The sequence below is a fragment of the Cervus elaphus genome, chromosome X (genome assembly GCF_910594005.1).
Source record: "Cervus elaphus chromosome X, mCerEla1.1, whole genome shotgun sequence".
In the NCBI taxonomy this organism is placed as follows: Eukaryota; Metazoa; Chordata; class Mammalia; order Artiodactyla; family Cervidae; genus Cervus; species Cervus elaphus.
In genome coordinates this window covers 25,843,926-25,857,288 of record NC_057848.1, presented here as the reverse complement: position 1 = coordinate 25,857,288, position 13,363 = coordinate 25,843,926, and the positions used below count along the sequence as shown (strand labels likewise).

Here is a 13,363-nt window from a genome sequence, read left to right as displayed (position 1 = left end):
GAGACAGTAATCAACCAATGATTATAAATAGGCAAGAAACCAATCCTGAACAATGTTGTTAACGAGACACTGGGCTTTCTCACAACATGAAAGATCAGAAATAACTGCTAGTGTCTGGAATGACTCGGCATTTGCTTCCGTGAGGTTATAGATTCACTTCCCTTTTCTGTTCTCTGGAGACAAAGCACAGCTGGTCAGTATCTTTTATAAGAGTGTTTTCTTCTAGAAGTTTCCCAAGGGCCATTACTAAGTGTGAAAAATATTGGGAATACCACAGCAGACTGGATATGAGTCACTTTCCACCTGCATATGATTAAGGGGACTCACAGCACAGTCCATTAAATAGAGGCAAAATGTAGCACTTAATTGCTGCTTCACTGGACATGACTGTTTTGAGAACTTTAAATGCCTTTTACTGTCATGCATAGGAAGGCAGGCAAAGTTGTCTGCTCAAAAGCATATAGTCACAGTGCCTTGAACATTGTCTAAATTTCACAGTTCAAAAAGAAATTCTCTCAAGAGTTCCCTAGATTTTAAGCTCACAGAATGGTGAGAGTTCTGGCTAAAGGGCCTGATACTTGCCAGAGGTACTAAAAGGCCCTCTTTGTCCTCAGTAACCCACTGGCAACAGAATCAAAGGAAAGAGAATGGAAGGGAAACAGAGGGCAAGAAGGAGATACCAGGACTCTAGAACCACAGATGGTTAATCAGAGGATAAACATGCCAGGTCTTTGTGAACTCACGTTTACAGAAAGGCTCCACAAGAAATCTCCAGAAACTAATACCCACCCATGAGCTGGGACACGAGGCCACCCTCCCAACAGGACTCTTAGTGATGCATCTTTGGTAAAGGTGCAGAGGAAGTCAGAGTAGGGCTACCAGGGGGTTTGGTGGAAGGGAGCATCCAGTGTCAGAGTTTTCCCAGCTAAATGGTACAAGGAGCTGAATGCTGCAGGAAAGAAAACCAAATTTATGTCAATTTGTTCCCAGTCTGGAAAACATGGTAACCTGGCATTACAATTAAGTAATAGTTTTAAGATTTCATGGCACTTTCTGAGCAATATGTTTCCTTTACAGTGAACCCATAAGAATATAGACTGGGGTGAATAAGAAAAATGTGAAAAATAGAGGATTACCATTTGGATGTAGCTTTTTTCCTCTTCTCTGGAAACAGAATTGGCAAAAAATCTTGCAGAATTAATACCATTTCTTTCTGGAGATAGAAAACTGGTTCGATTGCTAGGAACAAAAATATAGATGAGGTCAAAGCAGTGTCTTACAGCTGGTCTGAAAGCCAGCCAAGAACTGACACAGCCCCTGTGAGGTTTCACCCTCCCCTTCCAGATGCAACTTCCTTCCGGCCAAAGCAACTCCTGAAGTGACAGAGACTACCCCGCAACTCCTGTCCCACTATGGGGAAGATGGTTCCCACTTCTCAAAGGTTATTCTTTTTGCAGGCCCTCCATGTGCCACAGCTCATGAGCTTTCTAGAAAGAGACCAATGCATCACATCACTGAGAGAAAAGCAAAACAGAAATGCTCCTTTGAGGCTCTCATTTCATTCCTCTGAGAAGATGAGACCAAGACCACAAATCCACTTTCATCCTACTCCCAAGTCAGAAGCACAAGCTGAGGCTCTGCATTCCTGTCTGGAATGTGACCCATTACAGTCATCATGTGCTGTGGTATTTAGGGTGAACCAGCAGTAATCTGCCTGCAGTGCGGGAGGCCTGGGTTCAACCCTTGAGTCGGGAAGATCCCCTGGAGGTGGGCAAAGAACCCACTTCAGTATTCATGCCTAGAGAATCCCATGGACAGAGGAGCCTGGTGGGCCACTGTTGCAATGAGTTGGACATGACTGAGCATTTAAAACAGCGGTAAAGAACCCGCCTGCAATGCAGGAGCCGCAAGAGACATGGGTTCCATCCCTGGGTCGGGAAGAGCCTCTGGAGAAGGAAACGGCAATGCAGTCCAGTATTCTTGCCTGGACAATCCTATAGACAGAGGAACCAAGTGGGCTATAGTCCCATGGGATCGCATAGAGTTGGCCACGACTGAGTGACTAAACCAGCAAGAAACTACCAGGCCAAGCTCAGGACTCTGAAGCTCCAGCTTCTACAAGGAGAGATGAGAGAGTGCAGACACATTTGAGGGCTCGTTTACCGAGAGAACTCTCTTCACAAAGTTGAGCTTTTAGAAGCCATGCCAGCAGTGCCAGCCCTGCTCAGCAGGCCAGAGCTGCATCCACTGTAGCTGGGGCAAAACAATTCCCTCTCCCAACAAATGTGAATTGGAGGTTGAAAAAGAACCTCTCTCTGTTGGTACTAGAAATTGTAGCAGGTAAATACAGATCTACAGGATGGCTACTTTAGGCTGTGAGGATTGTGCAACAGAAAAAAAGAGTTCTTGAAAGAAAGAGGAATGAGCAAATGTGAAGAGAGAAGCACACATTAGAGACAGTTCCCAGCAATACTCTCGTTCTTGATTCCATTGCACTGGGAGATTCAGTTACTGTCATTCCTTGGTGACCTACAAAACACTTCCAGTTCAGGATAATAAATCTTATTCCTCCCTTGTCTTAAGCTCTTTCACCACAGAGGTCTGACTAAGGCTGAGAGGGCGCCAGATGAGGCCCCTGGGAGCAATCAAAGACTCACCAAGGCGCAGTGTGGGTCCTGGTTAGACACGTGTGCTCCCGGATCGTGGAGAGGTTTTTCAGGTCCAGGGTGGGTGGCCGTGCTACAAGATAACACAGAACATCCAATATAAGTTCTCAGGGTTTCAAGGCCAGAATCTTCAGACTGTAAAACTATGACAATTCCACTCACTGAGCACATCAAGCCCACATTTACTCACAAGCAGCGCTAATGATGAGTGCCCATTTTGCTGTCCTACTGTTTCCTGCCTCAGCAGAAGCAGAGGGGACAAGTACTGAGCCAGTGGTCACATCAGCAGCTGGGGTTATATCCCATCACTACACATTTATTGAGAACTCATCGTAAGTCAGGCCTGGTTCTGGGTGTCAGATGAAGGTCTCTGATCTCATGCCATTCTGTTGCCCGTCTCACCTTTGACCCCTCTCATCACAGACACAGGTGATCACCCAAGTTCTAATCATCCCCTCCTCTCCAGGCCACTGTCTACTTTGTGGTCCTTCTGTGTAGAACAATCTTCCCCATGTCTCTGCTTGGTTATAGTCATCTTCACATCTCAGCTCAACATCCCCTGCTCACAAAGGCCTTCATAGGCTCTCATGAGTTCATGTGCTTACTGTTCATGGCACCAACCTGTCTGTGATGACGCCAACATTACTGAGTTGGGCCTAGACTGACTGCACTCTGGGAGGACAGGGTTTTTTTCCTGGTTTGTTCACTGCAGTAGCCTTTGCATCTAAAGAAGCACCTAGTGCCTGACCCTCACCCCACCTCAGCAATCCACCTTGCTGAATCGGTCATGCACATATTCCCCTATTACTGCCTTGACCAGCTTGTTTTTCTAGCTCTTTCCTCCACACTGGTAGATAGTGTTTAACTCCTTCCATATTACCAGTGGCATTCCTGCTGTTCAGTCAGCCAAGCAGCCACGTGTGTCAGAATCACCCCCTCCCGGCCCAGGTGTTCACCTTCCCAGCCACCCAGTGAATCCCCAACCCTGTGTCTGTCCAAAATCTCTGCACCTTCCTCCATCACCAGGTCTTTCAGACTGGTGATGTCCAAAATGGTAGCCACTAGCCACACGTGACTCTTGAAATGTAAGTGCATTGAAATTAAATCAAATCTTAAAATTCACTTCTTCAGTTGCACTAGCCACATTTCACATGTTTAACAGCCCCACTTTCTTCATTACAGAAACTTCTGTTGCACAGGATTACTACAGAAAAGTAATCAAGCAAAACAATAAGATATACTGCAAAGTTACAGGCGCCTGTGAAATGGTTTCTCACCAGAATGAATTGTTATTTCCTCTAAACCTCATGAGACAGGGCCTGTTCTCCTATTTAGTACCTATTGCATAATTCTTCTTCCAGGTGGTTTTGACATATCTTTCTCCCCCTCAACCTGGGGAACCCTGCTTGTTTCATCATCTCTGTCTCCCCCTAGTGCTAGGCAAACACACAGGAAATGGGATTTGACTCAAAGCAAAGAGGGCGAGGCTGGAGCAGAGCAGGCATAAGCGAGATGCTTAGTTACAGCTCTGAGAGTGGCCACGTGAAGTAGTAGTTTTTCCAAAGAGCAAAGATGGGTGGCGGTGGAGCCGATGGGGTGTCAGGAGTCATGGTCGCAGTACCAAGTATTTCCTCAGAATCACCCAGCCCTACTGGGCAGGCAACGGTGAGTGAGAATGAAGTTAGCAAGTTACTCTGACCTACTTTTGCTCGAACTCTCTTTGCCTTCCTCCCTGCCTGTTCCTGCCACTCAGCAGATGGGAGGAACTGCCTGGAGCTCTGTGCCCACAGGAGCCACACTTGTCACCTCCACATCCTCCATGTTCTCCCTCCCCACAAAGACACATCTGCAGCTGGGCACACACAGGGCACTGAACCATGGGGCCTGTGACTGGGTCTGCATTAAGGAATCAGTGGCAAAGGGCATGCTTGGCTGCCTTACATAACGGGGATGGTATGACTACATTTAAGTGCTGTTTAAACAAAGAGAGACCAAGGGGCTTCCATTCACACCCACCTCACTCGTTTCTGGGACTTTGTTAGGGAAGCAGCCAAAGATGAGCCTGCTGGAGTGGATTTGGCTTTGGAGACCACATTTGCCATGACTGCAAGTCTCCGGGTTCCTGTTACCCTGATGATCTGGAACAACAGTGCTCCCCATCCCTTCCCACTGGATCCCAGCTGTGTCTTTCTCCAAGGCCCCTGGGGTGGTGGGTTTCTGTAGTGCTTCCTTCACAGAGGGGCTTAGGAGGGAAGCTTTTCCACACGGTTATCACACCTTGCTCCCCCATCCCACACAGGAGTGGCTTACTCTTCCTCTGAGGCTTGAGATCTCTGTTCACAGGGGGAGGCTCCAGGTCTAAAGGGAGCTCAGGCAAAGGGCTGGAGATGCTCCCTGAATTCATTGGGATGTAATCGTCAGAGCTGTCATGGGATCCGAGAGCAAAGGCGGCAGTCTGGGGACTCATGGGCACGTAGCTGTCCTCAGTGCTGGTGGAAGTCGGCGGGGACATTGGGAAGAACCTGCATGGCTGCAAGGGAATGAAAACCAGTTGGAAAGCACAGAATAGCATGGAAACTGCTTCCAGTGGGCACAACTTGGCTACATTTTGGATTTCAGTTGCAAATTATCTAGGAATAACTCTGAACTTCCTTAGGAAAGTCAGACAGCCTCTAACTCAAGCTCTGCCTCTGGACTTATCATGGGAGGTAGGTGATGACTCGCCTAGGACTCAGCTGGAAGACAGGGGTCAATGAAATGTATGTAAATACTTTAAGAATCATGGGATGACTTCAATAGCTACCTCAGGTCTGAGATGTGTGTAGACCATTAGAACCGGTAAGGCCCTTATAGAGCACGAAGTCCAGTAGTTCCCAGATAAGTTCAAGCTTTAATGGGAGACTGGAAGGGTCCTTGGAGATTCAGAGTGCTGAATCTCAAAAGATATCAAGGGAACATATACAGGGTAGACTATGTTTTGGTAAAAATTAAGGCTTAAAAAACTCAAGTACCAAACTTACCAAATTTAAACTTAGCCTCTTGTCTCGGTGTCTTAAAGATTGGCCTTCGACATCTGCTGCAAGAAACAAGCCAGGTGGTGAAAACGAAGGGCACCAGTTGAAACTAAGCTCAGGGCCCTGTGCTCCAGAGGGAGAGAGGCTTGCTACTCAGTCTAGCTGGTCAGCCAGAACATTCCCCCACAGGTGGAAAGCTGACCAGATTTTGAAGAGGTTTCTGTATGATGCTTCAGTTCTGTGAATTGGGGTGAGTCATGGGAAGCAATTAAGAAATGCTTGCGGCATTTGTCACAGGAATTTTCTGCACTTAGAAATGGCAGAAACAGAGCTGGAGGTTTGAGGAGAGGAGAGGAGGCATGAAATAGCCCTTGCAAAGAACAGGAGAATGGGGTGAACAAAGGAGCTATAGCCTTGCAGAGCGTCAACACGAATTAGTGACTATGAATTTCTACAGAGTCAGCACTTCAGTACAGATCTGAAGAGAGAGGAGAGCTGGATGAATCTAAGATTAGACATTTCTGAGGTGGATGTGACCCATATAGAGTGTGATGTAAAAATTCAGAATAATTGTTGAATTAAAATAGATATCCAGAAGGTAGCAAGATATATGTGTGCAGAGTCAAATGAGACTTGCTTAGAGATAGAGTCAAAACCTAAGAGTAGAGGAGATAATCTAGAGGTTTTAAACATTGAGACAAGTTTAAGTATAAAATCCTGGAGACTCTGGGCTTCCCTGGTGGCTCAGAGGTAAAGAATCCGACTGCCAATGCAGGAAATATGGGTTCAATCCCTGACCTGGGAAGATCCCACATGCTGTGGGCAGCTAGAGTCTGTGCACCAGTACTAGTGAGCCTGTGCTTTAGATCCTGGGAGCCGCAACTACCAAAGTTCAAGTGTCTTAGAACCTGTGCTTCGCAACAATAGAAGCCACCACAATGAGAAGCCAGCACACCCCAGCTAGAGAGTAGCCCCTGCTCACTGCAACTAGAGAAGGTGCACAAAGCAATGAAGACTCAGCACAGCCATAAATAAATAAATTAATAAAATTATTTTTAAAAATCCTAGAGATTCTCACTACTCAAAGAGCAGGAAGATGAGGACTGGCTCATGTTGAGAAAGAGTAGTTGGAGAGGAAGGAGGAAAGCCAGGGGCTAGGACCACGAGAGCCCACAGGAGGAGATGGAGGCTGCTGGCAGTGAGCATTGCTGGGAAGGGCCCTCAGCATGTGGGACTGGAGCAAAATGTCTCCCTAGAACCTGGAGATGTGAAAAGCCAGGCTGCCTTTGAGAAATTAACTGTAGTCAACATCATCTTCAAGCGAGAGAATAACTCCCAACTTAGAAAGATGTGATGAAGACTAGAGATTGATTAAGAATGTCTTTTAAAAAAATGTCTTTTATATATACACAGATATGTGTGTCTATCTATGTTTATATTTCTTGAAGGGGGAAGAAGTACTGGTTAAAAGATGCTCTGGAGTCACGCTGGTTTTAAATCCCTAATCTGCCACTTATTAGCTCTGTGACACTGGACAAGTTACTTTCTCAGTTTCCTAATCTGTAAAGTGAGACCAAAAATAGAATCTATTTCACAGGACTTCTGGAAAGATTAGATGTGTTAGTGCATTCAGAGGACTTAGAATAGTGCTTGGAACACGAAGTATTTAATTAAATCCTATCAATTATTATGGACATTGTTAATAAAGAATGTGGTGATCCAGTGGTTAAGATTCTGTGCTCCTAATACAGGGTACAGGTTCAATCCCTGATCAGGGAACTAGATCCCACATGCCACAAAGAGTGGCCCAAAAAAATTTAGAATGTGGGACTTGCATATGTGTACACAGTCCCTAACTTCCTCTCTATTACAAAATTCCTATTGAAATTACCAAATAACACAATTACAGAGAAACCCCTGCATCAACATCAGCTACTTTAAGGGATTTGCGAGAGAGGAAAGACAGGATTTGAGAGTGGATGCACATTCCTATGAAACAGATATCTGTCACATTCACCCTTTTTCATATTATTCCCTTGCCCCCACCTGCTCTACTAATCTCCTTGACCCTGTTCTACTTTTTCTCTTTCCAAAGTACTATCACCTTCTAATGAATCAAATAGTTTTGTTTTACCCAGCCTTACTAAGAATGTGTGTATATGTCTGTAAAAACACTGTGTAAATTAAAGGTGTACAATATGCTGATTTGTCATACATATATTGCAAAATAATTACCACCATAGCATTAGGTAACACCTCCATATCATCACATAACTACCATTTCTCTTTTTCTTCCAGTTTCATTGAGATGTAATTGACACACAGCACTGTGTAAGTTTTGGGCTTCCCTGGTGGCTCAGTGGTAGAGAACCCACCTGCCAATGCAGAGGATGCATGTTCGATCCCTGGGTCAGGAAGATGCCCTGGAAAAGGAAATAGCAACTCACTCCAGTATTCTTCCTTGGAAATCCCATGGACAGAGAAGCCTGGCAGTCTACAGTCCATGGGGTTGCAAAGTGTCTGCCACGACTGAAGTGACATAGCATAGCATTAATATTAGATATCAAAAGTTTATTTCCAACATTTTGCTTTAAAATAAAGGAGAGAAATGGGTGGAAATGGGGGGAAATGAAATAAGAATTGATTAACAATACTCAAGAAATTAGAGAAAACCATCTCAGAAATGAAGCCTAAGTTACAAAATTCCAAGGGAAGAAGATATTCAACTGAAAATGCAATAGGTGGAATTGAAGAAAGGCCAGAAAACAACTAAGAGAATAAAAAACAAAGTTAAAAAGAATCACAGAAAAAGAGATTGAAATAGAAGATAGGCAATGAAGATGCAATATATGTATTGTTAGTTCCCCCCAAAGAAAAACAAAACAATAGTATATTACTAATATTGAAATCATAATCCAAGAAAAGTTTCACAAATAAAGTAACACTTGAATCTACATATTGAAAGGCCCATCAAGTAACTGGAATAAATAGTCAATTCTACCCAGAATGTAAAATCTATTAAAACAGCTATATCAATCAAAATGACAAAATGAAAACAAGTGAATTAAATACCCAGTTCAAAGCTAGAAAAGGAACAATAGAGAAAACCAAAAGAAATTATAAGTAAAGATAAAGGCAAAAACTAATAAAGTCCAGAGGAAGTGGATTTACTTTTTTAAAAATAAAAATCTTGGTTTCCTGGGGAAAAAATTTAACCTGAGGGAAACCCACAAGTCAATGTAATCAATAAAGGAGGGGGCACAAACATACAAAATAAGAACTGATAGAGAGAAAGTAATCATTGAAACAGAGGAGATTTTTTTAAAGAGACACTTCTGCATTCCTCTACACAAATAAACTTTAGGGTTAGACTACTACAATATTGTAAAGTAATTAGCCTCCAACTAATAAAAATAAATGAAAAAGAAAACCAATAAACTTTAAAATCTAGATGAAATGGATAATTTCTAGAGAAATACACTATACCAAAATTGACACAAAAGGGGATAGAAATCTTACACATTTAAATTTCCATAGAATAAAACAGATAAAGTTACCTCCCAAAACCACCTCCCAAAAGTGAAGTCATTCAGTCGTGTCCAACTCTTTGCGACCCCATGGACTGTAGCCTGCCAGGCTCCTCTATCCACGGGATTCTCCAGGCAAGAATACTGGAGTGGATTGTCATTTCCTTCTCCAGGGGATCTTCCAAACCCAGAGATTGAACCTGAATCTCCTGTATTGCAGGCAGACTCTTTATCATCTGAGCCAGGGAACCTTCCCAAAATCACCTCCCAAAACTACCTCTCAAAACCACTGAGATCAGATGGTTCCAACAGACAGTTTTACCAAATCTTCAAACACCAGGCAGTCTCAATGCTTCAAAAATTTGTTAGAGAGTTTAGAAAACCAAGGACTATTTCTAATTCTTTTCATGAAGCAAGTATAACTTTGGAAGCTAAACCTGATAAAGATAAAATATATCAGAAAAGTATAAACTAATATCACTTATGATCATTAACACAAAAATCCTAAAATATTAGCAAGCATCATGCCCTCTTTGAACTATTACTATAAAACATCTCACTATCCTCTCCAAGTTGGGACACATTGTTTTGAGGGCATTAGCCTGCTCTGGACTCCTTAGCCTAGCAAAGCAATAAAGTTTCTTTTTTCTACTTCACCACTATCCCCAAATATTAGAAAACAGAAGAAATTGGTATTACTAGAATGGCTGAATGAAGAGCTCAGAAAAGCTATTCCCCCAAAAGCAATGATAAAACTGTACAAAATTACTTTTGCACAAAACTATTAGGGGACTTTGAAAATTTACCAAAAGCATACAACAAAACTATTGCATATTGTATTTGGAAGCTTCTATTGAAAAAAAAAAACTACTGAATATCACATAAGAACAGTGAGAATTTGTGGCATTTTAGTTTGGGGTGCTCCCATAACCCTCAGCAGCTCACTCAGCAGTAGTTCTACCAAGGCAAGGCAAGTCATGAAAACTGGCAGCTTTTTTTGCCAAAGGGGTCTCATTTGATTTGGATCAAAGCATATAAAAAACTCCATTCCTCTATGTACTATCCAAAGCATACCAACATTCACTTTATAGGGGTTCAAAAAATTGTATTCACAGAACTTATGGTTGAAAACTTTCTACAAGGAAACAGACATCCAGAGACAGGAAGCACAGAGGGTCCCTAAAAAAGATGAACCCAAACAGACTTACAAGACATATCATAATTAAAATGGCAAAAGTTAAAGATAAAGAGAGAATTCTAAAGAGTCATTTACAAGGAAATCCCCATAAGGCTATCAGCTGATTTCTCTGAAGAAACTTTTCAGGCCAGAAGAGAGTGGTATGATAGATTCAAAGGCTCGAAAGGGAAAAACCTGTGACCTAGGATAACCTACCCAGCAAGATTACCATTTAGAATCAAAAGAGATATAAAGAGATTCTCAAACAAGCAAAAACTAAAAGAGTTCATCAATACTAAACCTACCTTAAAAGAAATGTTAGATCTTCTCTAAGCAGAAAAGAAGGAAATAATATTTAAGAAAAGGAAAATCCCACTAGGAGAGCCAAATATATAACAATGACTGAGGAAAAACCACTTAAATAGCCAATACAAAGATTAAAATACAATAAATTATAAAATCAACTATAACTACAATAAAGAATTAAGGGACAGACATGAAGATGTAAAATATGACATCAAAAACACAAAATGTGAGGGAGGAGAGTAAAAAATATAGATTTTTTAAGAGTTTGTTTGAACTTAAATGACTGTCAGTTTCAAACAAGAAGATATAGGTCAACATATATGAAAACAATGGTAACCACAAACCAAAAAGCTACAATAGATACACAAAGACTAAAAAGAAAGTAACACAAACATAATACTAAAGAAAATCATCAAACCACAAGGGAAGACAGAAAGAATAAATGAACAGAGAATAATAATAACTATTATTAAAATGAAAATAAGGACATATCTATCAATAATTACTTTAAATGTCAATGGGCTAAATGCTAAAATCAAAAGACGTAGTCTGGCTGATCAGATCAAAAACAAGATTCTTCAATATGTTGCCTACAAGACACTCACATCAGGGCTAATGACACATAGAAGCTGAATGTAAAGGGATGGAGAAAATATTTCATGCAAACAGAAATGACAAAAAACTGGAAGTATCAATACTCATATCAGACAAAACAGACTTTAAAACAAAAGCTATAACAAAAGACAAAGAAGGACACTATATAATGATAAAGAGATCAATAAGAAGAAGAGGATATTATACTCATTAACAAATATGCACCCAACACAGGAGCACCTAAATACATAAAGCAAATACTAACAAACTTAAAGGAAGAAATTGACAATAACACAATAATATTAGGGGACTTTTACACCCCACTGACATCAATGGACAGATCATCCAGACAGAAAATCAGTAAGGCAACAGTGGTCTTAAATGACACAATAGACTGGTTGAACTTAATAGATATCTTCAGGACATTCAATCAAAAAACAGAATACATATTCTTTCCAAGTTCACAAGGAATGTTCTCCAGAATAAATTACATGCTAGGCCACAGAAAAAGTCTCAACAAATTTTAGAGGATAGAAATTATATCAAGTATTTTTCCAACCACAACAGTATGAAATGAGAAATCAATTCTAGAAAGAAAAGTAGGAATAGCACACATGTGTGGAGATTAAGCAATATGCTAATAAAAAAAGCAATGGGTCAATGAATAAGTCAAAGAGGAAATCAGAAAATAGCTTGAGACAAGTTAAAATGGAAACACAACACTCCAAAATCTATGTAATACTGCAAAAGCAGTTCTATGAGTAAAGTTTACAGTAATACAGGGCTTCCTCAAGAAATAAGAAAAATCTCAAATAAACCAATTAACCTACCATCTAAAACTGGAAGGATGCCCATTCTTGACACTTCTATTTAACACAGCATTGGCAGTCCTAGCCACAGTAAACAAACAAGAAAAATAAATCAGAAGCAACCAAATCGGAAAGGAAAAAGTAAAACTGTTAGTATTTGCTGATGACATGATACTTATATAAAAACCCTGAAGTGTCCACAAAAAAAATTATTAGAACTAATAAATGAATTCAAGTTTCAGGATACAAGATTAATAGACAGAAACCTGTCATAGTTCTATACACTAATAATGAAGTCTCAGAAAGAGAAAGCAAGAAAATAATCCCATTTGAAATCACATCAAAAATAAAATACCCAAGAATAAACTTGACCAAGGAGGTAAAAGACCTATACTCTGAAAATTATACAACATTGAGGAGGGAAACTGAAGATAATACATAATAATGAAAAGATACCCTGTGCTCCTGGATTGGAAAAATTAACATTGTTAAAGTGTCCATATGAAACAAAGCAATCTACAGATTTAATGCAATCCCTATCAAAATAATACTCACAGAAGAAGAATAAATAATCTTAAAATTCATATGGAACCAAAAAGATCCAGAACTGCTAAAGCAATCTTGAGAGAAAAAAAAAACAAAGCTAGAGGTAAAACCTATCCAGACTCACAAAAACAGATACATAGATCAGTGGGAGAGAATAGAAGGCCCACACACCTATGATCCATTAATCTATGACAAAGGAGGCAAGAATATACAATGCAGAAAAGACAGTCCCTCCAACAGGTGATGCTCAGAAACCTGGACAGCTACATGTAAAATAATGAAACTAGAACACTTCCTAACACCATATACAAAAATAAACTCAAAATGGATTAAAGATCTAACTACAAGACCTGAAACCATAAAAGTCCTAAAAGAGAACATAGGCAGAACACTCTTTGACATGATTGTAGCAATATTTTTTGAATCTATCTCCACTTTATGGCAAACAGAAGGGGGAAAAAGTGGAAACAGTGACAGATTTTACTTTCTTGGGCTCCAAAATCACCGTGGATGATGATTGCAGCCATGATGTTAAAAGACTCTGGCTCCTTGGAAGGAAAGTTATGACAAAACTAGACAGTGTATTAAAGAAGCAGACACATCACTTAGCCAACAAAGGTCTGTATAGTCAAAGCTATGGTTTTTCCAGTAGTCATGTATGGATGTGAGAGTTGGATGTTAAATAAGGCTGACTGCCAAAGCATTGATGCTTTCAAATTGTGGT

At 40.9% G+C, this 13,363-nt stretch overlaps 1 protein-coding gene across 5 annotated transcripts in view; it reads right to left on the bottom strand.

The window, feature by feature from the left end:
* Positions 1 to 13,363, bottom strand: part of GAB3 (GRB2 associated binding protein 3) — a 72,328-nt gene that overhangs the window by 14,785 nt on the left and 44,180 nt on the right. Inside the window, exons 6-10 of one of the 5 annotated variants that reach the window (XM_043897213.1) lie at positions 8,056 to 8,103; positions 5,687 to 5,742; positions 4,944 to 5,196; positions 2,658 to 2,739; positions 1,137 to 1,239 (exon numbers count right to left, since the gene is read on the bottom strand). In XM_043897213.1, the coding sequence (XP_043753148.1) occupies positions 1,137 to 1,239; positions 2,658 to 2,739; positions 4,944 to 5,196; positions 5,687 to 5,742; positions 8,056 to 8,103 (542 nt within the window). The remainder of the gene's footprint in view (positions 1 to 1,136; positions 1,240 to 2,657; positions 2,740 to 4,943; positions 5,197 to 5,686; positions 5,743 to 8,055; positions 8,104 to 13,363) is intronic. The other 4 variants (XM_043897209.1, XM_043897211.1, XM_043897210.1 and 1 more) reach the window with 4 other exon arrangements.